We start from the raw sequence: 25,344 nt of genomic DNA, 5'->3' as shown, positions 1-25,344 counted from the left end.
GGTTTAAGCTGTGAGATGCTAGGATGGCTCCTCATGGGTTAGGGGAATCCAGGATGGCTTGTGCCCCTCAGAGGGTGAAACAACCCAGACTCTGACAGCGCTGAACTGGCAGAAGGGAAAGGGCTAGGAGAGAAGAGGCAGGGCTGGGGAGGGGAGGACTGGTAGCAGAACTCCAGCTTCTCCCGCAGTGATGAAGCTAATTCCAACCCTGTAACAAACACAGGTGGGGAAACTGAGTCCCTATTGGTTTCAGGGGATGAAAACACACACTCGGGCTCCAGAAAAGAGGCAGAGACAGGAAAAAGGAGGAGGAAGGAAGAGACAGAGGAGTAAAGGAGGAGGGGAGTGCCTTCCCTTCCTCGAACTCCAGTCCATCCACATGATGGGCACAGTGAGCACAGGGGTGAGGGCCCTAGCCCTTCCCCTCTCCCACCACCCACAGCTCAGGGAGCTGACAGTGCCTTCAGCCCTGTGAAGGGAAATGCAAGATAGGGAGCAGCAGCTGCATGTTCTCCTGAAATTGCTTCTGAAAATGACCACTTCACCGGGAAAGTGACGACAATTTGGGCCCTGGGAGCAGGAGATGAGATGGAAAGCGGGGCGATGAGGCGCAGGTCACCACCCCCCTCTCGGCTAGATAGGCTCTTCTCAGCCTGATTCTGAGAAGTCAAGGATGGGGAGAGCTGTTGGGGGGTGGGAGAAGGCTGGTCAGAACCTGAGTTACCCCTATTCTGAACAGAGCCACCCTTCTCCCAAACAAGGTAGCCTCTAGCCCCTCACCCGCCTGAAAACAGATGATTCCCCAGGTCCTATCTCAGCTTAGAGCAGGGTGTGCCAGAAGCAAGTGGCTTGTGCTCAGAGAGCAGATTAATCTGCAGGCAGGAAGAGAAGTTAATCAGTTCTCCCTGGCCAGCATGATAGCCGGGCCGTGAGCTGCCTACAGATGGAAGTCAAGTGGAGGGAGACCCCAGCTTCAAGGCACAGTGAGTTCAGGGAAGGAAGTGGGAAGAGGTAGGCAAGGTAGAGATCTCGAAAGGAAGAAGAGACAGCCAGAGACAAAAACAAAGGCAGCCCCTCAAAGACCACAGATCTAAATTTTACTGTGAATATATGAGCAGCTTGTTCCCCAAAGGTAGAGGCCAGGATGGTGAGAGGCTGAGACAAGACAGAATCTATGAGAAAATAGATATGAGGGGGAGTAGAAAAATATTTAAAGCATTTTACAAAATATTACATATTGATATCAGTCAGAGCCCACAGAAACAGGGACAATAAGATGGTGTGAGATAGTTGGGAGGGTGAGAAAAAGATAATGACGATGATGTAGGAAAAATAAAGGAAGAAGAGAGGAAAGGGCCAGGTCACAGGGATGGGAGGGCCTTGATGAGGGAGCCTCCCAGTGAAGGGCCACCTGCTACAGACCCCAGCTGTGGGACAGCGACGAGCAAGATAACTGTTGGCAGCAGTTTGGCATCTCGGGTGTGTGAGAAGGAAGGGGGTGTTGGTGAGACTGGTGTGATGCAGCCCTGTGCTGTGTGTGGGAGTAGAGGGGGTGATGGCGCTCTCCCACGTTCAGGAGACCCTGCATTCCGCAGCACTCCTAGCATACATAAGCCCTCCAGCCTTGGGCCACTTTTCAGGCTAAATCGCCAAAGGATCCCAGTTTCTGCCAAGACAGGGATGCTCACTTCTTCCCTCCAGGGACACACTTAATGAATCAGTCTACTGGCCACCTGAGACCTAAGCCCCATCCTTAACTCCCCCCGCAGCCCCTCCACCCACCACAGTCTCTCTAAACACCCCCCAGAGCTCAGCCGGTCAAGGAGCCCAGAGACAATTTCCCTTCTTTTCCTTTCTCATTACCTCACTAGCTGGCTCCAAGGAGCTTGAGGAGGAAAAGGGCATGGGGCAGGGGTCTAAGTACACCTGGGTGAAAAGATAGGGGGAACAGGGACCCACCCACCCTGACTGAACCTTTGACTGAACCTTTCCAAGCCACATGTTTTATTAGTGAGCAAAGAGGCTGAGGGTTGCAGGAAGCTACTTTTGGAGGAGAGAACAGGAAGGGTTTAGGACAAGGGTCCTCTTCAAGGGTAGTTTAATCCCCAAGCCATGCCCCACGATCAGAGGGGTTAGAGACCCTCCCACACAGGAGGGCAGAGGGGGTTAATGCTGGTTTGGGAGGAAGCAGCTGCAGTCTGTGCATGGTGCCCCCTCCTCACTGCACAGTCACCTCCAGGCAACGACTCCCCTTCTTCTTGCAGTGTAGCTTGCTGTTGTCACCACCTGCAGGGCCCTGGATGACCTTGACAGCCACACTGTTCTCCTTGAACCTCACTGAGAACCTGGAGAGGGAACAGAAAAACCAAATCTAGTGCCCATCCCCTCACCCCGACTCCCGCATTTCCATGATGGCTCCCCTATCATGCAAGTCAGAGGGCTTGAGGCCCCAGAGAACCTGGGTGGGGGCCTGAGAAACACCTCCAAGCCCCACCCTGCTCTGCCCTACATGCTTCGCTTTCTGATCCCGGTCACAATGACCATCAGCCTGGCCATCTACCCTAAGCCGCCCTTCACCCCCAACTCATGGCCTCACTTCTCAGTCACGGTAACTGCAAGCTGCCTCTGTGTGGCATCCAGCACAGCCCGGTACATTTTGGTCAGCAGTTCAATCACATGCTCGCTGACCAGCAGGAAGTCCCCCTTGGAGCCCACCGATGACATCTTAGCAAGAGGAAAAAATAGCAGGAAAGGGATTCATTTTTTCTCTCCAGCAGTACCCGAGGGACATCAAAGGCCCAGAGCGAAAGGTCTGGTCTCCATCACCTCCAGCCTTCCCCAGATCTGGGATGCATACCACCTTCTCCACTCCAAGGCCTGCCCCACCCAGCTCTGATACCTCACTCAGATGCAAGCTAAAGAGCCCATCCTTGAGGCTAGTGACTGACACCCCAGTCACATTGTCTAGCCCAATGACAATTTTGGCCTGGGACTTCTTGGTGTCTGTGAGAATCACATGGCCCTTGGTCAGGAGGAGAATCCGAGAAGAAGTCTAGGGACGGAACAGGAAAGTGTAAGGAAAGGCAGGATTAATTGCCCCCACTCCACCTGGCAGGGCGCAAACCCAGCCTGCTATCCACTCTTCAGATGCCAGCCCACAGCTCTGCAGTAGCTGTGGGAGGAGTTCAGCCTGCAGGCCCTTACCTTGCCATTGCCACGATTGACCTTCTTCACGGCCTCTGCCATCAGAACAGGCCCTTCCTCCCCACCTTTCAGCTTCTGCAGCTTGGGGTTCCCTTGTAGCCCAATGTAGTCACCACAGAATGGAATGGGGACACTGAGAACACATGGGAGGTGTGCAGCAGAGACAAGCCCACAGGCCTCTCCCCACCCCCAGAGTTCCCATTCTAGTCCTCCTGGGCCCTTCCCCCATGTCCATGTATCCTCTGTCAGTGTCCACAGAGCACAGTCCAGGACCAAGACATCAGCACCACCTGGGGAGTTGTTAGAAAGGCAAATTTTGGTCCCCACCCCAAGACCTGCTGGATCAGAGACTCTGAGGAGGGACACAGCACCTGGGGATGACAATCCTGCCAGGTGATTCTGAGGCAGGCTCAAGTTTGAGAAGCACTGCTTGATGGAACTGGCTGTGCAGGGTCTGGGAGGCCCTCACCTCTGGGAATATGAAGCCTTCTTGCCCTTGAACAGTTCACTGGCACAGAGCTTTTCCCTCAGGATCTCTACCTGCTTCGGGGACAGCTGATCCCGGAACCTCTTGCACTGTGAGGAAGGAGGAACAGGAGCTAAAATCATGGAGTGGGAGGGCAGGGCTGGGGAGGGAGGTGAGAAACATTGACTAGAAGACACTAGGAGAGGAGAGAGACTGAGGAAAAAGGACAGGCACTAGACACCTCAGGGAGAGGCCAGGGCTGGAGGACCATTGAGGAGGAGTGCAGAAACCGAGGGAGGCTGGGGTAGGGAATGGACACCATCAAATAAAAGCACCAGGAGGGCTCTATGCTCAGCTCTCAGGGCAAGGCTTAGCGCCAGACAGGTGCTGAATAAGCATTTCCTGAATAAAAGAACAAATTACATTATGCTAAGTGAAATAAGCCAGACACAAAAGGCCAAATACGATATGATTCCTACTTATATGAGGCACCTAGAAAAGTGAAATGCATAGAAACAGAAAGTAGATTATAGGACATCAGGGGCTAGGGGAATGGGAGAATAGGGAGTTATTGCTTAATGGGTACAGAGTTTCAGTTTGGGGTGATGAAAAACGTGTATGGAGATGGATGGCAGTGATGGCTGCAGAACAACATGAATGTCACTCATGCCACTGAACTATACACTTAAACACCGTTAAAATGGTAGATTGTATGTTATGTACATTTTACCACAATTTTTTTAATGGGAAAAAAAAAAGAAGAGGGAGGCAAAAGAGGAAAATCAGGGTGAGGGAGAAAAAAAGAGGAAATGAGAGGAGGGGTGCCTGGGCTCCACTTGCCTTCCACTGGTAGAAGAGTTGCCGCAGCTCCTGATTCGCTGTGCTGAGGCACTTGTAGGGGGCGGCTGGCCATGTCTTGTCCAAGATGTTTGTGGATGGCAAATTGTTCTTCAGCCCCAGTAGGAATTTCTGTACCTGGTTTGGGAGCAGGGGGATTGGGAGTGGAGTGATGAGAAGAAACACTTCCTGACAGGCAAACTGGCACCCAGATCCTGCCACTTCAAAGGAGGAGGTTAACCCACAGTGAGAAGCAAGGGGTGGAGCTGAAGAGATGGAAGGGAGTCACCTCCTGGATCTTTTTCTGCGTGAGGTGCCAGCTTGAGGCTGGGAGGTTAGAGCATGAATAGGAGACTGGAGGGAGAGAAAGATTAGTTCCAACCAGAGACCTGCTACCCAGGGCAGTGAGGTAAGAGGAACCAATATGAAAGCTGGTTTCAAAGTTTGGCTCCTATAGCTTTCTATTCCCTCTGTTCACAATTACCTACAGGTGGCAGCCACTGTCTGTGTCGGCTGTTGACTAGGTACCAAATTTCCCCTCCTCTCAAATCAGTCAAGTCCAAACATGTCAGCCTCCATTCAAAGGAAGAAGGAACAAATAAAGGAGCAAAGGAGAAAGAGCAAATGAAGGTTCAGGGAGGCAATGAAGAGGCCCACAATTTCAGAGCCCCCATTCCTCTCTTAAGCTTTGGGATCCAGACCCTCGAACAACAAAGAGGGGCTGGAAGCAAATGTGTCTCATGTCTGAATGAGCAATAGTCAGGGTCCTAACCACGGTCAAAAATCCAATCAGTGGAGGTCAGTTACAATTTGCTCCAGCCTCTGTCCAAGATCCCATGCTCTTCCTCCTTCTCTCTGGCCTTTCCCAAGGTTTCACTGGAAGTGCTTTTCTCTCCCTGCTTTCCTCCCTGACACTTAGACCTCAGCCTCATGTCGTAGGACTTCCGCATTCCCTGGGCACACCACCCAGACAGGACTCTTTCCCATGCCCCTACCCAGCCCACGCATGATCACTGTGTGCCTTGGCTCTCGATGCTCTCTTGACTCAACTCTGCCAACCTGGAAGCTCAGCTCAAAGCCCTCCCTGATTCCCCAAGCCCCAGATTGCCTCTCCTTTCTTTGAAGCCCCATAGCAATTTGCCTACACTCATCTTTGTACTACAGCTATTTGCATGGAAAACGGCTCCCTTTTCTAGACACTGAGTCCTTATAAGGCAGGATCCCAGGTCTCACATTTTTTTTCACTATTCAACATTTTTTGAGTGTCCACTTAGTGCCTGGCACTGTTCTAGGTATTGGGACATAACAGTCAACAAAGTCTTCATTTTCACTGGACTTACATTCTACTGTAGGGTGGAGAAGGGGACCAACTACACAAGCAAATAAATATAGAGAGTGATGTCAGATAATGGCATCTGCTCTGATGCAAAGAAGTAGACCCTGAGGCAGGAATAACTGGCAGCATATTCCAGAGACATTAAATAGCCAGGGTGTGCAAAAAGTAGCTGGGCATGGTGGCACATGCCTGTACTCCCAGCTACTCTAGAGGCTGAGACAGGAGAATCACTTGAACCCGGGAGGCGGAGGTTGCAGCAAGCCGAGATCGCACTACTACACTCCAGCCTGGGTGATGGAGCAAGACTGTCTAAAAACAAAAAAAAGGGTGACCAGAATCACTTGAGCAAGAAGAGAGTATCACAGAGTAGGTCGGGGCAGATCATGATGGGCCTTGTAGGCTGTGGTAAGGAGTGAAATGGAATACCACTGGAGAATTCATGCAGAAGAGTAGCATAATACGATGTTTTTAAAATTCAATATAGCTTATTATTTTGAAAGATTTTTTAACTTACAGAAAAGTTGAAAAAAAGATACAATTAACATCTGTATACTGTATGCTCCTCATCTAAATTCACCAACTGATAATGTTAACACCTTGCACTATCTGTGTACTCTAACACACATCCATATGTGTGCATATAAATACATGCATACACACATTTACACAAATCCTTGCCACGCTACCATCCTAAAGTAGGTTATAGATATCATGACATTTTACCCTAAAACGTCAGCATGCCTCTCCCAAGAACTGGAACATTGTCTTACATGATCATAACTCCATCATCACACCTAAGAAAAGCAACATCATTCATCCAACAGCGATCCACACTCAGATTTCTCTACATGTCCTTTATAAACTTATAAACATGTCCTTTTAAGCTTTGTTTTATTTTTCCTTTTCCAGGATCCAGTGAAACTTCATCCATGGCGACTGACTGTTTAGTCTCCCCCAATCTAGAATGAAGATTCTTAAGTTTTTGTCTTTGTCTCTTTTTTGGAGACAGGGTTTTGCTTTGTCGCCCAGGCTGGAGTGCAGTGCCACCATCACAGCTCACTGCAGCCTTGCCGTCCCGGGCTCAAGTGATCCTTCCACCTCAGCCTTCCAAGTAGCTGGGACTACAGGTACGAGTCACCACACTCACCTAATTTTTTAATTTTTTTTGTAGTGTCTAGGTCTCACTATGTTGCCCAGACTGGTCACAAATTCCTGGGCTCAAGCAATATTCCCGCCTCAGCCTCCCGAAGTGCTAGGATTACAGGAGTGAGTCACCTTGCCTGGCCAAGGTTTTACATCCCATAGAGCACTTAGCAACCTGTTTGTTTATGGCACAGAATTACTGAAGATATAAAAAAAGACTTGATTTTTGGCACTTCCACACTGACGATTTTTTTTTTTTTTTTTGAGACAGGAGATCTCGCTCTGTCAGCCCAAGGCTGAGGCGCTGCAGTGGCGCCACGATCTCAGGCTCGACTGCGCAACGGCCAGGGCCTGCGCGGTTGCGAGGGCGGCCACTTGTGCTGGGCGGTGCGCCTGGGGCGGGCGCGTCCCGCGGGGTGAGCGTGGGGAGCGGTGACAGCGCGCGGGCCGGCGCAGTGTGTCGCCCGGCTAGTTTTTTTGTTTTCTTAGTAGAGACGAGGTGTTTCACCGTGTTTAGCCAGGAATTGGGGCTTTCTCGATCGTACGCTGACTCGGGGTGTTATGTCGCCCGTTTTCCGCCTCCCAAAGTGCCTGGGTTTTTTTTACGCGCTTGAGCACCGCCGGCCGCGCTCTGAAATTTTTATGAAAATGTTTTACTAAGATATCCGGTTAAAAAATTAAAATAGAAAGAGGCAGAACACATAGTATATTGCTGTAACTGCAGGAACTATCCAAGCTCATTGTAGCTTCCACTACAGGTCTGGTGGGTTTGGTGGGTTTGGGATCTGGGTCTCGAAAGGCCTCCACAACTGGAGTCCCCAGTCCCTGGTCTGATTTTATTTATTAATAATTCAACAAACATGCCTAAGCATCTGTCATAATCCCCTTTGTTCCAATTAATGTGGAGCCTCTGAAGGCTTTCTTCTTTTTATTGTTTTTTCTAGATTAGAAAGTTCTGCCCTTTCCTATGCAGCCCTCCTGCTCCCAGGTCTGCCTAGGGCCATGGGTTGCCCAGGCCTCTATTGATGAGGGGTAGTCTTCAGCAGTGGTTAAAAGCTCTAGAGTCAAATAGTTTGTAACCCAGCTTTACCACTTACAGCTGTGGAACCCCTGGCACGTTATTTAACTTCCCTGAGCCTTGGCTTTTTAACTATAAAATGGGAGAAAGAAAAGAGCCTACTTCACAGGGTTGGTGAAAGTATTAAAGTTAATGCACGTAAAGAGCTTAATGCATAGTAGATGTTCAAAATGGGTAAGGCCGGGTGCAGTGGCTCACGCCTGTAATCCCAGCACTTTGGGAGGCCAAGGCGAGCGGATCGCTTGAGCTCAGGAGTTTGAGACCAGCCTGGTCAACATGGTGAAACCACATCTTTACCAAAAATACAAAAAATTAGCCAGGCGTGGTGGCATGTGCCTGTGGTCTCAGCTACTGGGGAGGCTGAGGCTGAAGGACGGCTTGAGCCCGGGAGATGGAGGGTGCAGTGAGCCAAGATCATGCTTACTGCATTTCCAGCCTGGGCGACACAGCAAGATTCCATCTCAAAAAAAAAAAAAAAAAATAGGCTGGGCGCAGTGGCTCACACCTGTAATCCTAGCACTTTAGGAGGTCAAGACAGGCAGATCACTTGAGGTCAGGAGTTCAAGACTAGCCTGGCCAACATGGTGAAACTCTGTCTCTACTAAAAATATAAAAATTAACTGGGCATGGTGGTGCATGCCTGTAATCCCAGCTTGGGAGGCTGAGGCAGGATAATCGCTTGAACCTGGGAGGCGGAGGTTGCAGTGAGCCAAGATCACACCATTGTACTCCAGCCTGGGCAACAAGAGTGAAACTCTGTCTCAAAAAGTAAATAAATAAATAAATAACAAATGATAATGAATACTGGCATTAGTTACAGTCAAGGCAGTGGCAAACTGGAATAGTCAGAAACACTGGGGGGATCAGTGCCCAGTGGCCGCAGGCTTCTATGGGGGTGTGATTTATTGAGACCCTGGTCTAAACCCAGCAGCTTCTGGGTTGACAATTAGTAGCTGCCTGACAATATACAGATGAAAGAAAAGGAGGAAGAATGGCAGTCAGGAGGTAACAGCAAAATCAGATTACAAGTCTCAGGTGTGTAGTAAGACGCATGTATGGTGGGAAGGCAAATACTCTGGCACCAGCACAAGAGGTAATCAGGCAACTGAAGAGACCTGGAAGATGGAAATTCCCTGGGGAGGGGAAGAGAACGAGCAAACAAAGTCTCAGGAAGGCAAAAAAGAGGCCCAGAGCTTCAGAGCCCCCATTCCTCTCTTGAGCTGAGGGATCCAGACTCTCAAACAACAAAGAGGGGCTGCAAGCAAGCATGTCTTATGTCTGAATGAGCACAGTCAGGGTCCTAACTATGGTCAAAAACCCAATCAGCAGAGGTCAGTTGCAATTTGCTCCAGCCTCTGTGCAAGATCCCATGCTCTTCCTCCTTCTCTCTGGCCTTTCCCAAGGTTTCACTGGAAGTGCTTCTCCCTCCCTGGTTTCCTCCCTGACACTTCTCAGAAGCACTATTGCTATCTGACTGATGTCTCCAGAAGTTACTCGTCTCTGTCCCTGTTTTTCTCCCCCTGGGAACTGGCTGTAAGTTTGAATGTGTAGGCCTTCCAGGTGGGTCTTCCCACTCAGCCTGACCCATGTCCTCCAGAATTAGGATAGGTCCTTCCTCAGATTTACTTTCTGACTTGCCAACAATAGTTTCAGAGGAAGTAGAAGGAAGACACAATTCCCCCACTTTCACCCCAACCGTAAAATGTATCTTGGGAGGTTGGGCTAGTTAATGTGCAGATCACTCTACTCTTCAATGAGGCTTAGCCTCTTCAACTGTTGTTAAACATCCACCCCCAAGCTCTTCACAAGCCTATTTGACCATAGACCAGATGACAGGTGTGCTGAGACCCCTTCCTGCCACAAGGTTGCCTGGAGTGTCCACTCATGCCAAAATGCTATGTGATTCTGCCCCTGAGTACAAGGCACTGGGGCCTGGTCCCTGCAGGTAGCTGCCCTCTTCTCCTACGACTTAACTACATGCAGACTGAGGAAACTCTTGGGGGAAAGCTTTGGGTTGCCTCTTCTCAAACCCCTCTCCCAAACCTGTGCCTCCCTGCTCCATCCCTAACATCCACTCTAACCCCTACCACTTACCATGCTCTTGTAGATGAAATCTGCCAAGGTGAGGGCAGCCTCTGACCGGAAATATTTGCGATAATTCTTTCGGGCCTGGCAGAAAAGTACAAGAAAGTAGCCAAAGTGAAGATAGGCAGATTCTAGAAGAGGTTCTACTATTTTTTAACCACACAAAGACCTGAGTAAGATAAAGAGCTGAGACTGTAGCTGGAAGGAGGAAGTAAAGTCAGACAAGTTGACAGTGAGGACACTTAGAGCAGAAGGCAAAGTTCTGCTGCCAAGTTAGGCATCTACACACCCAGACACCTACACAGGTCTCCCCTATAGGCCTCTCACTCCCAGATACCCACCCACACATGGACGGACTGATAAACAGAAGTACAGCCTGGGTGCAGGCAGGACTAGCTCTCTGCTGCTCTCGCCAGCAGGTGGCACAATCCAGGAGGAACAATGTGAGGAAACCTCTCTTCCACTCTCCATTACCTTCCACCCTCTCACAAAAGCCTGGATCAATAACACGGATGCCTTTATCTTCCCATAGTGTTTCTTTTGCTGTAGAAAACATGGGAGTTGTTAGAAAACAGCACCTCCTGAGCCACCTTCCATCCTCCCTATTAGAGTAAACACAGTGGGATTTTGGGGGTGACCATACCACGTTTCCCCGAAACCAAGCAGAGATGAGGATCTGACTCTTTCGCATCAGCTGGTAGTGGGTGCGGCAGCGCCAGCCTCGGTAAATCTTCTGTATGAGTGTGGCCAGCTGCTGGAGTCTCAGGCGCCTCTGTTCTTCGAGGTAGAAAAGCTGTGGAGAGGTGGAAGGGTGTGACAGAGACTGGCTCAGGGGAACAGTGCTGTCCTCTCCTATACCCCACAGTACTGAGGCTTCCCAACTAGGCCTTATTTGATCATTCCTTTGTCTTCTTAGTTCATTCATTTATTCATTCAGTAAACAAGTATCTACTGAACTCTAACTTTGTAGCTAGACGTTGATCACTCTGACCCTCAAGGGCTCTGCCTCAGGCAGAGGCACTTAGAGCCTTGCAGCACCGAGCTCCCCAGGCTCAGGGCAGTGTAGGAACCCAAGAGTTCAGTCCCCGGGGATACGGTTCCTACAGACAGGAAGCTTCCCATCTACTATCCATTCCAGGTTATCCATGCTCCCTCCCCCTCCAGCCTTTCTCAAGTGGGCTTTCACTCTTCCACCTTCCACCCTCACCAAATGCAAGTGCACTCTCTAACTCACAGTCTTTGGGCTTCTAATGAATATCTTTGTCTTGCCAAAGGCCAGCTCCCCCGAGGACATGCTCAGCTCCCCCAGGACCTTCTCGACACCTTCCCTATGGAAGCAGATGACAGAAAGCTGCAGAGGGGTATCTCAGGAGAGAGTCCTCTTCCACCTTTCCCCCAATCCTTTCAGCCTCCAAGAAGTGATCATTCAATTCATTCTTCCAAGTATCCATTCACCCAGCTTCAGCAGATGTGCACTGCACCTCCAGGTCTCTTCCTCCAGAGATGCTTTCTGCACTGCCCTTTCCTGATGCCCAGTCTCCCCATGGGGTCTTACCGGTCTCCCCCATTCCAGTGAGGCCAGGTGCTCCGGCTCAGCAATCGGTACCTCTCCAGGAAGGGCCCGTAACCCTGGCGGTAGGCATAGCCTGCCCGTCGCACCCGCACATTCTCCAGCAGTCCCAGGTACCGAGCCTGGGTTGCCACCAGGTCTGAAGAGAACTGACCTCGCTGCTGATGCTCATTGGGCTTTATGCACCTGGTGGGAGGCAGCATAAGGCACAGGCTTCAGGAGCTGACACCATTGACAGTGTAACCCATCATGTTCCCCTATGCTGCACAGTCCACTTCATTGAAAATTTTCAAAGAAAGTAGACACGCTGGCTTCCCCAGTTTCACTCGCTTCTATGTATTCCCTACTGAATCTGATGCTCTCTCACTGTGGGATTCTCAGCTCCTTATCTGACTGTTTTCTGTGAGGAAAAGACCTCTGATATCCTTATTCCAGAAGCACCCCCACATGGACATGTTGTATAACGCATGGACCCTGCACATGCCATCACATATGTAGCATGTTCCCCTGCACACCAGCATGTCACCTGATGTAGTTGGGGTTCTTGGAATACAGGTTCTTCATGAGGATGGCCACAGAACTCTTGAACTGGGCCCCAGCAGTCGGGGGGCGTTTGAGAGATGCCTGCTTAGGATTGCCCTCAGGAAACAAGGACCGAAGGAGAGGGTGCTGGGCCTTCCACATGGCCTGTGACAGGTCTCGGAAGAGTAGGTCATTATTCTTGTCAATAAAGTTGGTCACATTGTATGTCACCTGTAAAGGAGCAGCTATCGGTTTGGAGACCCCACAACCTTGTCCCAGCACTTGGCCCTCCCAGTCTCATTGTGAAGTATTCCAGACTCTCACCTTCCCCGGGTTCCTCCCCCATTGCCTTCAGCCTGGGCTTGGGCCCTAATCTCTGCCCTCCAGCCCTGCCATTTCACCTTGCCCGCATAGTGGCAGATGCGGAAGCAGCTGAGGCCCATGGTGTGGTCATATTGATGCTGGGCATTCTGGGTGACTTTGCTCTCATAGTGGCCATGCTTGGAGAAGAGCTGGTTCAGCTTTGCTAGGAAAGTGGAGTCACTGACCACCCCAGGCCGCAGGCATTCCTCATCCAACATGGCCAGGATACCTCGCTGATTCTGGGCCAGGGGAACAAAAGAAGCCCAACCTAAATCTGGTCCTCCAAGATGTCCACGTTCTCACTGCTGCCCCCTTTCTCCATTCTTATCTTCTGCCTTCTTTACTGTCCCTACCAAGTGGGGAGTCAGGGAGAGAGACAGGGGAAGGATGTTCAGGCAGTCTGGAAGGGGAAGTCCCACAGATAAGAGAATGGTAACTCACATGCTCAATAAGGTTACAAATGATGCCATTATCAAAGTAGTCCACCTTTGTCCATGGTATGCCCTGGTCAGGGGAAACAAATTACAGAGAACAGGTCCAAGACAAGCCTCCAGAGACCTCACCAGATCCAGCCTTTCACCCACCCAACAAAGGACATCAGAAAGTCCCATAATTCAGAGGGGTCCTTGGTATGATTTCTATTTATGTCCCCATCCCTCCAAGGTTGGTGGAGAATTTGTGCGGTGGGTATACAGACACACGGAAGGAACTGGAGCAGCTGTGACAGAGGGTGAGACAATGCAGAGATCCCTGTAGGGTGGAGAGGGAAGTGTAACATGTTGAGTGAAGATTAGGATAGAGATTTCCCGTATGGGAGTGGGGAAGGATCCATGTGTATGTGGAACAGCGGCCACACTACTCTGTGCTCTTTAAAATCACAGCACGTGAGAGTTTATCATCAAACAACAAGGCTAATTTGGTACGTCTTCAAAGATCTACATCCGTGATTCTCAAACTTCAGTGTGCATCACAATCACCTGGAGGGCTGTTAAAATACAGATTGCTGGGTCCCACTCCCCAAGTTTCTGATTCAACAGGTCTGGGATGTGGGCCTGGAATCTATATTTCCAACATGTTTCCAAGTGATTTTGATGCTGCTTGTCCAGGACCACCCTTTAGGAACCACTTTATCTACATGAGACTTTTAGACTATATAATGTTTTGAAAAGCAAGAATGGTGCAAAAGCAGAAGACCCAAAGATAATTGTTCTCTACTTTGGGGACTTGCTGGGCATCAGGTCTACAGACAGGACAGTTCTTGACCCCACCCAAGGGTCAGATGCTCCAGGCTAGGACATTCTCAAGTATGGCTGGGAAGCATAGGTCTTTCTTTCCTCCCTCTATCACAGGTCTTTAGAGAAAACAGAATTAAATTAAGTTACCCTCCCACTTCATCCCCCATATACCTTCCCCAACCAGTTAAAGGAATTATGATATTCTTAAAATACTATGTTGTTGTAAAAAAGCATCCTTACATACTGATATGGAAAGATCTTGTTATGTGATGATGACAAGGTACAGAACAGAGTGTATATACTGCCATTTGTATAGATTTTATGGGGAAATATATTTACAAATTTGCTTGCATATGCGTAAGAGACTTCTGGAAGGAGGCCCATGTTGGTTGCCTCTGAGTAGGGAAGAGAACTAGGAGGCTAGGGGCAGAAGTAGGAAGGAACGTTTTCTTATATATTTTCTAAGCTTTTTGAATTTTGAAGCATGGGAATGTATTATGTATTTGATCATTTAAATCATTAAAATTAAAACATACAAAACAACTAAAAAAACTTTTTCACACATTGTGACCACATTGCCTGAAATTCTGTTACAAATGATTCCTGAGAGCTCACAAGGGAACATCCCTGGGAGGGTTTTGATGAGTGAGACTCTCAGCCATTCACACTTTGAAGGGAATGAGCTCAGTCAGAGAGCTTTTCTAACACCTAGCCACAGAAATTGGAGCCATGTGGCATTTTTGGTAAGGAAGTCTGGGATCATGGTGTTACAAGAAAGGACAGCAACTGTAGCTAGGGCCCGGGGGAGACCAAGGACTCTGAGATGTTAGAGAAAGGCGCAGAAAGAGATGTGGTTGGGCCAAGCCCAGGAGAAATGTCCTTTTTATATTTGGCTCACAGTCTGCCATAGGCCAAGCACAGCTGTCACTTCCCTCTTGTCAGGACTTTCCACACGTGCACCCTGGGAGGCCAAGGAAATGCAGAATGGAGAGCAGAGGATTAGGGCTACTTGGTAATGCTGGAATGATCTACTCTGCAAGGGAAACATTTTGTCCTCTGTGTTCCCATCTGGGGATGACTTAGAGGAAATTGTGATCAAGAAGAAAGGAAGCTCTGGCATATGCCTAGAAGTTGTTTAAGAGGGGAAAGTAGAAAAGACTTAGTTTACTTCTCTCTTATATTCCTCTTGCTCTTCTTTCAGGGTCATCTCTATGAACACCTGCTGCAGCTTCTCATTGCAGTAGTTGATCACAAATTGCTCAAAGCTATTATCCTGAGAGAGGGAGCACAGGTTAGAGAGCTCACTCCAAGACTCTTTCTCCCTCTCAGCCCTACCTCCCCCCTTTGCATCCCCTCTGTGAGCCTGTCCACCTCTAATCCTAGGGGAGCAGGGTTCTGAGGTGAGGCACTCTCACCTCTAATATCTCAAAACCGTAGATATCAAGGACTCCCATTACCTTCTTCTTTTCCCCGATGCCCACCTGAAGAGGACAGAAAGATAAATCTGAGGACAGGCCCCCTCTGCACACCACGCCAGGTCCTTCTGGAGTGGATGGGGTTGGAGTAGGGGGCAAACAGAACTAGAAAGAGCTTTGCCAAACTGAAAAGGAACTGTTGTGATTTTACTCTCCCTCCTCCATACACTAGAGAACAAGCAAAGAGGGAGGAAAGAAGGAAAAGGAAGATACAGATAGATTTCAGGATGGTGCTACAATGGTACCAGGTAGAAAGACAATAAAACCTCTCAGGACAATAACCATCTCTTATATTTGTAGAGCATTTTACAAAAGATTCCATGTCTTTATTTATCATAATCTTACAAGGTGCTTTTATTCCCATTTTACAGATGAAAAAGTCAAATTTCAGAAGGATAGGTACTTACTCAAGCCTAGACTCAAATCCCTTCTTATTCTACTACCTTTCAGTAATAGCTTCTAAATAGATGGCACTTCCATGTGGATAATTTGTTAATAACAACTTTACTGAATATAATTTACATACCACATACAATTCAGTGGCTTTTTAGTATATTCAATAGGTTGTACAACCATCACCACTACCTAATTTCAGAACATTTTCATCACCCCACAAAAGAAATCCTATACCCATTATTAGTCACTCCCCATACCCCTATCTCCCCCAGCCCTTGGCAGTCATTGATCTACTTCCCATCTCTATGAATTTGCCTATTCTGGACATTTCATATGAATGGAATCAAACAAAATGTGGTCTTTTGTGACAAGCTTCTTTCACTCAGCATAATGTTTTCAAGGCTCATCAATCTTGAAGCGTGTATCAGTACTTCATTCTTTTTATGGACAAATAACATTCTTTTGTACAGATACACCACATTTTGTTTATCTCTTCATCAGCGATGGACAGTTGGGCTGTTTCTACTTTTTGGCTATTACAAATAAGGCTTCTATGAACATTTGTGTACAAATTTTAGCTGAGGACATCTAATTTCAGTTCTCTTGGGTATATACCTAGGAGTGGGAATTGTGGTATCATATGGTAACTATTTACATAATTTATCTGATTCTCATTAAACCCTGTGAAGCAGGTAGGCATGCATTAGTGTTTCTTAAATAGTTTTTTATTTAATTTACTTTTTTTCATAAAATATAGAGTTGGGGTCTCACTATATTGCCCAGGCTGGTCTTGAACTACTAAGCTCAAGCGATCCTCCCACCTCGGCCTCCCAAAGTCCTGGGATTACAGGCATGGGCCACCACGCCCAGCATATTAGTGTTTCTTAGTGGGCGTTTCCAAATCAGGACACTGAGGCCCAGAATCTTTGTGATATTGAAAGTCCACATGACTTTCAATTAAGTAAGTAGATGATAGATCCAGATCATCTAACTCAAAAGCCAGCGATGTTTCCATGACAACACACTGTTGGAAGGAACTGTACCCTCCCATCATCCTCCCTACTATGCTCATCTCAGAAACCAAGGTATAGGGCTGGTGACAGGGCAAGAAGGTGAGGCAGACAGGAGAGCACGGAGAAAGGAGAGCAGCCACTTGCCTTGATGCTCTCATTGATTCGATTCACTATCCAGTCGAAGAGGCGGCTGTAGACATTCTTAGCCAGGGCATCCCGAGCATACTGAGCCTGTGGGTGAGGCCCAGCTGGTTAGGGTGGCATCACAGAACAAGGTCAAATCAACCCCCTCCACTCCAGTGAGCCCCTTACCTGCATGACATTCAGTGCAGTGACCACCTTTTCCTTGGCTGTTTCCATGGTCCTCGAGCACAAAGCTCTCTCTAGTTCTTCTGAATTCAAGCCCACAGTCTCCCCAATCTCCCGAACACCTGGGATAATAAGAAAGTACAGCATGTCCTTAAAGGCAGTTTTCTCTCAGGGGAGGGAGTGCAATCTGATAAGTGAAACTGCCTGAGAGACTGGTGTCCTGGGGTCTCACTGGAGAAGTCATTGCAGCCAACCCAGAACATGGCCCTGGAGGAATCTCAGGGAGTTGGGGGGCAGGAGAAAGGGGATCTGGGCATTTTGCATGTATCATCTACTTTAATATGAGAATCTCCTGAATTAGGTGTGATTATCCCCATTCTGCAGAAGGATCAACTCAGACTCAGAGAATTTCCAGACCTAGATACATCAAATTTCAAAAGCTCATTCCCATATGCTTCATCAGGAGCTCTCAGTGAGTCTGTTTAGGGGAGAACTCGGGAGTGGGCTGAGTGGGACTGCATCAAGGTGAGATCAATTATGCTAGAGATGGTAGAAGGACACGACTTGCAGTAGGAGATTAAGGATCTGGGCAGGGGCTCCAGCAGGCTGGGATGCAGACCTCTCCCATCACGGATGCCACTTGCTGGTGTCCCATTGGCCTGGAAGTCATCAGCTACCAACACGTTCCCCAGCTTTAGCACCATGGATGTCACCTCTAGCACTTGTTGAATCTCCTCCTCCGAGAACCCAATCACTGCCATTGCACTCTTAGGCAGAAAGCAGAAATCAAAAGCTGAACTATTGGTGCCAGTCCAATGAGAATAGAGGATGACCTAAAGGCCCAAGCCTGCCCCACCCTGGGCACCCACCTGTACAGCCCTGAAGCTGGAGGCGTCGTCCAAGCCATCCACTCTGGATACTTCCTGATTCAGATAGGCATAGCCAGTTGTATCCCGCTCGAGCTTCAGGGCCTCTGGGAGGGCCAGTGTTGGGGAAGAGGGTTAGTACCCAGGCTCTCTGGAGCCCTCCAGCCTTGACACCTCACAGCCCTTGCCCTAATGGATTCATTCATTTATTCAAAGCAGTCATTTTTGTTTTGGGTTCTTCCCCTGCCTCGTTTGATTTGGGATCATTAATTCCTGTGATGATAGACTAATTTTTTGTTGTTGTTGAGACAGGGTCTCACTCCGTCACACAGTCTGGAGGGCAGTAGTGCGATCTCGGCTCACTGCAAGCTCCACTTGCCAGGTTCAAGTGATTCTCGTGCCTCAGCCTCCTGTGTAGCTGGGACTACAGGTGAGTGCCACCACACCTGGCTAATTTTGGTATTTTTAGTAGAGATGGGGTTTCTCCATGTTAGCCAGGCTGGTCTCGACTCCTGGACTCCACCCGCCTCAGCCTTTCAAAGTGCTGGGATTACAGGCATGAGTCACTGCACTCGGCCTGATAAACTAAAATTTTAAGTACACTTTTAAGTAGTGTTTAGGGTTTTGATGCTCATATTGGTTGGGTTTTCCCCCAACTTTTATGAACTAAAACCCTCATTTTACTCTTCTCCCTACCCTCAGGGTTCTAAATAATAAAAATAAACAAGCAACCCTTCCATCCTACACAGGTGCCTCTGGAGGGTGAAGGAAAGGGGAGAAAGGTAAGCTCATATCTCCTGCCTGCCCCCAGCCTCAACTGTTGGCCTGGGTTGCTCATTCATTGTTTGAACACCAAATACCAATAAAGTGGCAGGTAGCATGTTCCCCGACCCTGACACCTCTTCTGAAAAGTTTTCTCTGATGCTGAGGCACTGAGCCAAATGACTCTCTTGCATTCCCCATTGGTGAATATATATCCCAGCCCATATCATATGGGCTAGCTTTTGTTTTTTTCTGTCTCTCCCACAAATGAGCAACTTGTGTGTTGGGACTGTGTTTCTCATCTCCATATTCTGTGTGCCTTTCTGGCATGCAGGAACTTTTCTCTTTTTAATAAACGAATCAAGTGAATTATCAAAGCTGTTTCCCTAGGATGGGAGGGATTGGGTTAATCATGGAGTTTGAGGGATGTCAATTATCTGGTATGCAAATAATCTGAGAATCAGGGAGCATCCCTCAAACTATAATCTAATGGTAGCTCCCCCGGCACACAAATTTTGAAACAAGAGCCTGCTAAGGAGGGATATCTGGAGACAGAATGAGTCAGAAAGTCTGGGGATGATGATACCTGGGAGACCTCATCTAGATCTGATTTAAACCAACAGGTGACAGACCAACCAGAACAAGACACTAATGCCCATGATGCAGACAAGTTGAACACAACCAAAACTATTAAGCCAGGAATGAGCATGAGATCTGCAGGGGTTCCTGAAGATCATAGAGATCTCCAAGAGTGGAAAAGGAGATAGCACAGGCCTAGCATAGAATCACCAGAAACCAAAGAGACATTATTGGGGGCCAGACACCCACGGTGTTCACAGCCAGAGGGGAGAATGGGAGGCAAACTCTAGTAGGCTTAAAGTCCACCAGACCCTCCAGTGATGCCCACCCAGAGCCACTTCAGGCCAGTACAGTGTCCAGGCTGTAATGGACCCTTCCCCAGACCAAGCCAAGGGGCTGTAGGTCTTCTGCTCTTATAGCCAGATGCACAGGCCTGACAGCCCCGATCACACCATATTACAATGGATCTGCTCACACACCTGTTATCCCTAGAAGACTATATGTTCTTCAAGGACAGGGTCATGTCTTACTCAAATCTGTATCCCTAGAGGCTAGCATAATATTCGATCATAGGTGTTCAAGAGATGTTGAATGAATGAATGAATGAATGAATGAAAAGAAAATCAGGAACAGGGTCCTAGGTGAGGCAAATGTAGACCCAGGACAGCTTCAACTGGAGCTCACTGAAAGTTCCTGAACACTTACAACATTCTGCCTGCTTCCCCGCTTTAATTAAATCCCCTTAAGTTGAAGGTAGGAAGGAAAGTAGATGGAGACAAGTGTTTCATATTTGAAGCCAGTTCAGGAAAAGCAGAACCCAGGCAGAAAAGAGGAACAAGAACAGTGAAGAGGCAAGAAGGCATATCCCTAGCAATAAAACTCCAGAAAAGAAAGATAACACAGGGGTAAAGGAATTTGTTCCCAACAATGAGTGGGTGAGGCTCAGAATGGGAAATGCAGCAAGGAAAACCTGGGAGGTTCAAGGAAAGAGGGCTGCAGGGGCCCAGAGGTAACAGGGGTTCTGGGACTGAATGGAGGTTGGGGACTTTGCCATGTGTCACTCATGAGAACACTTTCCCCATGCAAGCACATACTCAGCAGCTGTGCATCTGCTCCAGCCAGCAGCTGATAGAAGATGTGGAAGTTCCTTTCTCCTTTGAGCTGCTTCACTACTCGGGATTTCTCAAGCAGATCTGGCAGAGAATTAGAAAATAACATCCTGAGGGCCTGGGAGATGCCGTAGCTTCCCTCTAACTCTGCCCCCATCGCTGGCATTCCTAGTGGTTGGGAATTCCCCTTGACATTTAACATTCTGCCTTTCTACAGGAACAGATTAGCAGAAAGGGCCATGTGAGGCAGGTGGAAGACAGGTGAGTAGAATTGGGGAGACACATACAGTTTGTGATGACACCACCGAGGGGGGATCCCTTGAAATCAAATTCAATATCCATGTATTTTCCCTTCAGAGAGAGACCAGAGAGAGAAAGACTTAGCTTCTTCCTCTTCTCACCACCCTGCCCGGGAGGGGTCTGTGCCACATTCCTCCCTCTCAAGCCCCCACATCATTTCCTCCCAGGTGGGGAGACATTTACTCACAAATCGGGAGGAATTGTTGTTGCGAATGGTCTTGGCATTGCCAAAAGCTACAAAGATGAGGAGGGGAGAAGTGAAACTCTAGAGAAGGGAAAGGAGAAAGGGCTTCCAGTCCTCATGACAATCTCGGACTTTTTGGGGCTGAACAAGAGAAGTGATTTTGCAGCACTGGGAAAGAGGGTCTAGGGCTTAGTGATTCTGGAGGTTAGGTGGAGGGTGGAGAGCGCAGAGAGCAGAATTCTCACCCTCCAGCACTGGATTAGATTGCAGTAGCTGCTCCTTCACAGAGTTCACCTGCTCTCCTTTCCCACAGATGGCAGCCACATAAGACATCACCAGCTTGCTGGCCTCTGTGCAGGAGAAACACTCTCGTGGGTCCCTACCCAGGACTAGCCCATCCCCCCACCTCCTTAACTTCTTCCCTCACCCCAGCGCCTCACCACCCCTTGGAGTCAGATAAAGTGGGAAGGAAGTTCTGTGGGGTGAAGGTTCAGGTCTACGTCTGGCTTGGAAAGAGACAAGGAGGCAGTTCCAGAGGTGACTCCATGTGTTCCCCTAGCCAGGGGCCTCACCAGTCTTGCCCGATCCACTCTCGCCTGTGATGAGGATACACTGGTCTCGGTCCCTGTCCCTCAGTGACTGGTACGCCACATTTGCCAATGCGTAGCTTGTGGGGAGGAAGTGGGCAATGACTATTGTGGAACCAGTTCAAGACACCATCTTTCACTCAATCTCCAGCACGCAGGTTCATCCACTCTCTCTACTTGGAGCAGACTGGGCAAGATGTGACAGGCCTTGGAAGGGGCCTCCAGAAGCCCAGGGAGGGAAGGGGCAGCTGGAGAAGCCCGTTCAGGGGAAGGGACAAAGGAAATTAGGATGACTCAGTGTCAAGAAGCTGGGGCCCTGTCAGTCTTCCCTTGGTCCCCCTACTCACATATGGGGCTTCAGCTCATAGAAAGTATAGTCTCGATATTTGGCAATGAACTCTGGCCCATAGATGGGAAGCTGCTGATAGGGATTCACCGAGATCACCACATTCCCAATGTAGGTCTGGAGCCAGGAAGAAGGTGAAGGGAATGAGCTGGAGGGTGAGGTGGGAGCCTGTGACCTCTCCAGCCACATATCCACAGCCAGAGGCACCCATATGACACTCACATAAATCTCCTTGCTTTCATAGCGAAGCTGCAGATTCTGGAGCAGTGACTCCTCCACCAAGGGTTCCAGGAGGACAAGATCCTCCACCCCCACAGAACCGTCCAGGAGAGGCATGTCCAGAGGGGCCACTGATCCTGGGGATAAGAGGCACAGTTTGCTGATGTCCACTCAGCTTTAGGGACCAATAACTGTTTGAGGGGAGGATGGCAGAAGGACCAAAAGAGCCTTCCTCTCTTCCTACCCTGGCCCTAAAGAGAGCCTCCAACCTAGGAGAGGCCTCTGGACCAGCCCAAGCTAAGGGAGGCTGAAATTCTCAGCAGGAGGTGGGGGGGGATCCTCTGGGTTATAGTTGGTAGGGGTGGGGCAGAGGCGGGACAGAAACACCTGCCTCTGACCACCAGGGGAAGGCAGGCACCCAGTGGGCTACAACTGGGGAAGCAAAGTTGTGACTGAAGGAGAGAGGGCTGAGGAGGAAAGTGTAAGTGAAGACTTGTGTTGCTGCCAAGTACAGAAAGCCCTCTCTCCTGCACTGGGCCCTGGCCAGGGTCCAGACTTCCCATCTCCCCTCAGTGCTTCTTCTCAACACTTTACTTCTCACAGCCCCTACTAAAGACACCCAACCTACCCATACCCATTTCAGAAGTTCTTCCAAAGGTGTCTTCTCCCCTGTCATTGCTACAGTGAGCTTCATTTTTAAAATGGGAACAGGACAAGGCAGAATTACAGAAGTCAGAGGCAGGAGTTCCTCCATAAGAGACTGGAATTTCCCAAAGAAAATGAAAGTGGGGTTTGCTTCCACAACAAACAGGCAGTTGTCAGGACCTCTGGATGTGTTACATGTCTGTCTTTATTTTTCCATCTCCAGCTTTTACACCCACTCCTATAAGCTTCTGGCATGGACTTTGCCCCAGATGGACACACCCAGCTTCTTGGGGGAGTGGGCAAGGAGGAGCAGAGTTGGAACTACAGAGAGGGTGGTGGGGCTTGGCCCCCACGCAGTAGGCACATGGCAGGTGTTCCCTAAGGAGGAAACCCAGCCCTCCTCAGTCTTTCCTGTGAGACTGAGTAAGCAGAGTGGCCAGGCACAGGACAGAATTATTAGTACAATGGTCAATGCCACTCCCAAACAGGAATGAAAGAGACACATCCTCCTATGCTATTACATCTCTGAACCCGGGTCGGAGAGGGGAGGAAGCAGGAATGGAAGTGGGGCAAGAAGGGGCAAAGGCTTCCTTCTCCCTTCACTCGGCTTTCCCCAAGCTCTAGGAAAAGAGAGTACTTGTCACCTCTCAGAAGGACACAACTGAGGAAGTAATAAAAATATCAATAATAGCGGTCTCTAAGAATCATGCAGCGTTTACCATGAACTGGGCAGGGCTCTAAGCACTGTAAATACACTAATTCATTTAGTGCTTACAATATCCCCATGAAGTAGATACTATTTTTGTATTTTCTAGATTTTACAAAAAGCTAAGTCTTTTAACTAACTTGGCAGGGAAGGGTGAGAAGCAGAAGGTGGGTTGGGAGCAGGCATCTTCTTTGGATTTGGATTTGAAGGGAGTGGGAATGTGACTGGTTGAGGGTGGTGAAGGGCAAAAGACAACAGGCCCCTGATGGGGCACCCCAAGGTGTTAAAGAGAAGCAGTGACAGGTCAAGGCAGTACTCACCCAGCACTGGAACTAGGGTATAACTTCACTGTCCTTTGGAGAATGGTGGATGAAATCTCAATTTGACAGGAATGGGGCATAGGAGTCCCAGCCCCAGGTTGGAGAGGTGGTTTAATGGGAGCTGTCCATGGTGCAGGGAAGCTGGGAAAGAGGCTGGCCTCCTCTTGCCAGTGTCCACTCTTCTGATCTTCCCTTTTGCTGCCTCTTCCAGCCCAGGCTCCCTGTGCCAGTCAAACCAGGAGAGGCCGGAGATGGCTGATCAGCACAAAGTCCAGACTGCTCCTGCTGAGGGTGTGGCTCACTTAACCCTTCACAGGCCTGAAGCCCCAGAGGGAGACACTCAAGCTCCCTCTAGGTAGGAAAGGGTATCTGGCTGGCATTAGCTGAGAGGCTTAACTAAAGGAGGGTTCTTCCTCCATTGTCTCCCAAATTTGGAAACGAAAGCTGGAAGAATGGAATTCATAGCCAAGGAAAATATTTCTCAAAGAGAAGCCAGGAATTTTGTCAAGGGCAGGTAGGGCCAAGTGTGGTTGCTCATGCCTATACTCCCAGCACTTTGGGAGGTCAAGGCGGGAGGATCACTTGAACCCAGGAGTTCGAGACCAGCCTGGGCAACATGGCGAGACACGTCTTTACAAAGAGTGTCTTCCTAGCATAAAAACAGTACCTCCCTCATACCTAATCTTCCTATCTTATTGGGAGTCAGGGGATGTTAATGAGATTAATTGGAGAGCTAAGCAGACAAAATCCCCAAATTCTTCTCCACTTCCCTTCCCCCATGAATCAGACCCCATCATAGGGACCCAAAGATTAAAGTGATTAGTAGTAATACCTCACATGTGTATAGATGTCCCAGTTTCACTGAACTCCCCCATCATTGCCTCACTGAATAGCACCACCCTGAGGAAGGCAATACAGATACATTAAAATGGAAAGCTAGGGACAAACACCAGACTCAAGAGAGGTTATACAATGTGCCCACAGTTCCACACTAGTGCATGGCAGAACCAGGAACAGAATGCAGCTCCCTAACCCTAAGTTTGCCATAAGTTGCAGCCCAAGTTCTAATGTTTCTAATTTTAATTCTTCAGCACTAGGATACTAAGACCCTGAGTTGCTGTAATAGCTCCCTCTGATAGATAAGAAGTACCCCCTCATCCAGCCAGGAAAATTCCTAAAAACAGCCAAGTCCTCTCTGCCTACCACACTCTCTCCCAGGGATGCACAAAGAACAAATTAGGTGATTATAGTAACTTAACTGAAGAGACTTGGTTCTCCAACTCTCAGCTATGACTGTTTGGTGCAAGGTCCAAATTCTATTGCTCTCACAGAAGCAGTCTGCATAAGCCTGGCCCATCAGCAGTTCTATTATCAACCTGCCTTTACATAATTTATTGATCTACTACATATATTTGAAGGTGGAGGGGGGCAAGGAAAAGAAAGCTGAGTGGAAGTGACATCAAAACATAATGCTCTGTGTAGGTGGAGCAGTATCCATGTCCTAGAGGCAGAAGTGACAAATATCCCCTATTTCCCCGTGGAGGAAACAGATCCAGAGTGAGAAAACCACTTTTCCAGGGTCACACCACTGCAAACCTGGCAGAGCTGGCACCAAAACCCAAGTCTCATGTTCTCTAGGCCAGGAATCTGCAGCCATGTGGGGTTTACCTGCATGTCCACCCATTCAGT

At 48.8% G+C, this 25,344-nt stretch overlaps 1 protein-coding gene across 2 annotated transcripts; it reads right to left on the bottom strand.

Annotated features, from left to right (window-relative positions):
* Positions 1-1,984: 1,984 nt before the first annotated feature.
* MYO1A (myosin IA) lies at positions 1,985-24,559 on the bottom strand. Of its 2 annotated transcripts, XM_017858932.1 has the most exons (29): positions 24,488-24,551; positions 23,656-23,876; positions 21,988-22,121; positions 21,767-21,882; positions 21,405-21,499; positions 21,078-21,182; positions 20,836-20,882; positions 20,636-20,699; positions 20,334-20,432; positions 17,902-18,005; positions 17,652-17,799; positions 17,036-17,154; positions 16,868-16,954; positions 15,255-15,320; positions 15,008-15,112; positions 13,046-13,108; positions 12,643-12,843; positions 12,246-12,472; positions 11,705-11,905; positions 11,384-11,477; positions 10,793-10,942; positions 10,624-10,692; positions 10,159-10,233; positions 4,511-4,645; positions 3,674-3,780; positions 3,205-3,337; positions 2,900-3,052; positions 2,597-2,724; positions 1,985-2,345 (listed from the first exon to the last, which is right to left on the bottom strand). In XM_017858932.1, exons 3-29 carry the CDS (start codon positions 22,099-22,101, stop codon positions 2,219-2,221), a joined length of 3,132 nt encoding a protein of 1,043 aa, XP_017714421.1. In that variant the 5' UTR covers positions 22,102-22,121; positions 23,656-23,876; positions 24,488-24,551; the 3' UTR covers positions 1,985-2,218. The 2 variants fall into 2 exon arrangements, with proteins under 2 accessions (XP_017714421.1, XP_017714422.1); XM_017858933.1 differs by lacking the exon at positions 2,597-2,724 and having other exon boundaries at positions 2,188-2,345; positions 24,488-24,559.
* Positions 24,560-25,344: the final 785 nt, after the last annotated feature.

Source organism: Rhinopithecus bieti, unplaced genomic scaffold, assembly GCF_001698545.2.
Source record: "Rhinopithecus bieti isolate Rb0 unplaced genomic scaffold, ASM169854v2 scaffold_48679, whole genome shotgun sequence".
Classification (NCBI taxonomy): Eukaryota; Metazoa; Chordata; class Mammalia; order Primates; family Cercopithecidae; genus Rhinopithecus; species Rhinopithecus bieti.
This window is presented reverse-complemented; position numbering and strand designations above follow the sequence as displayed.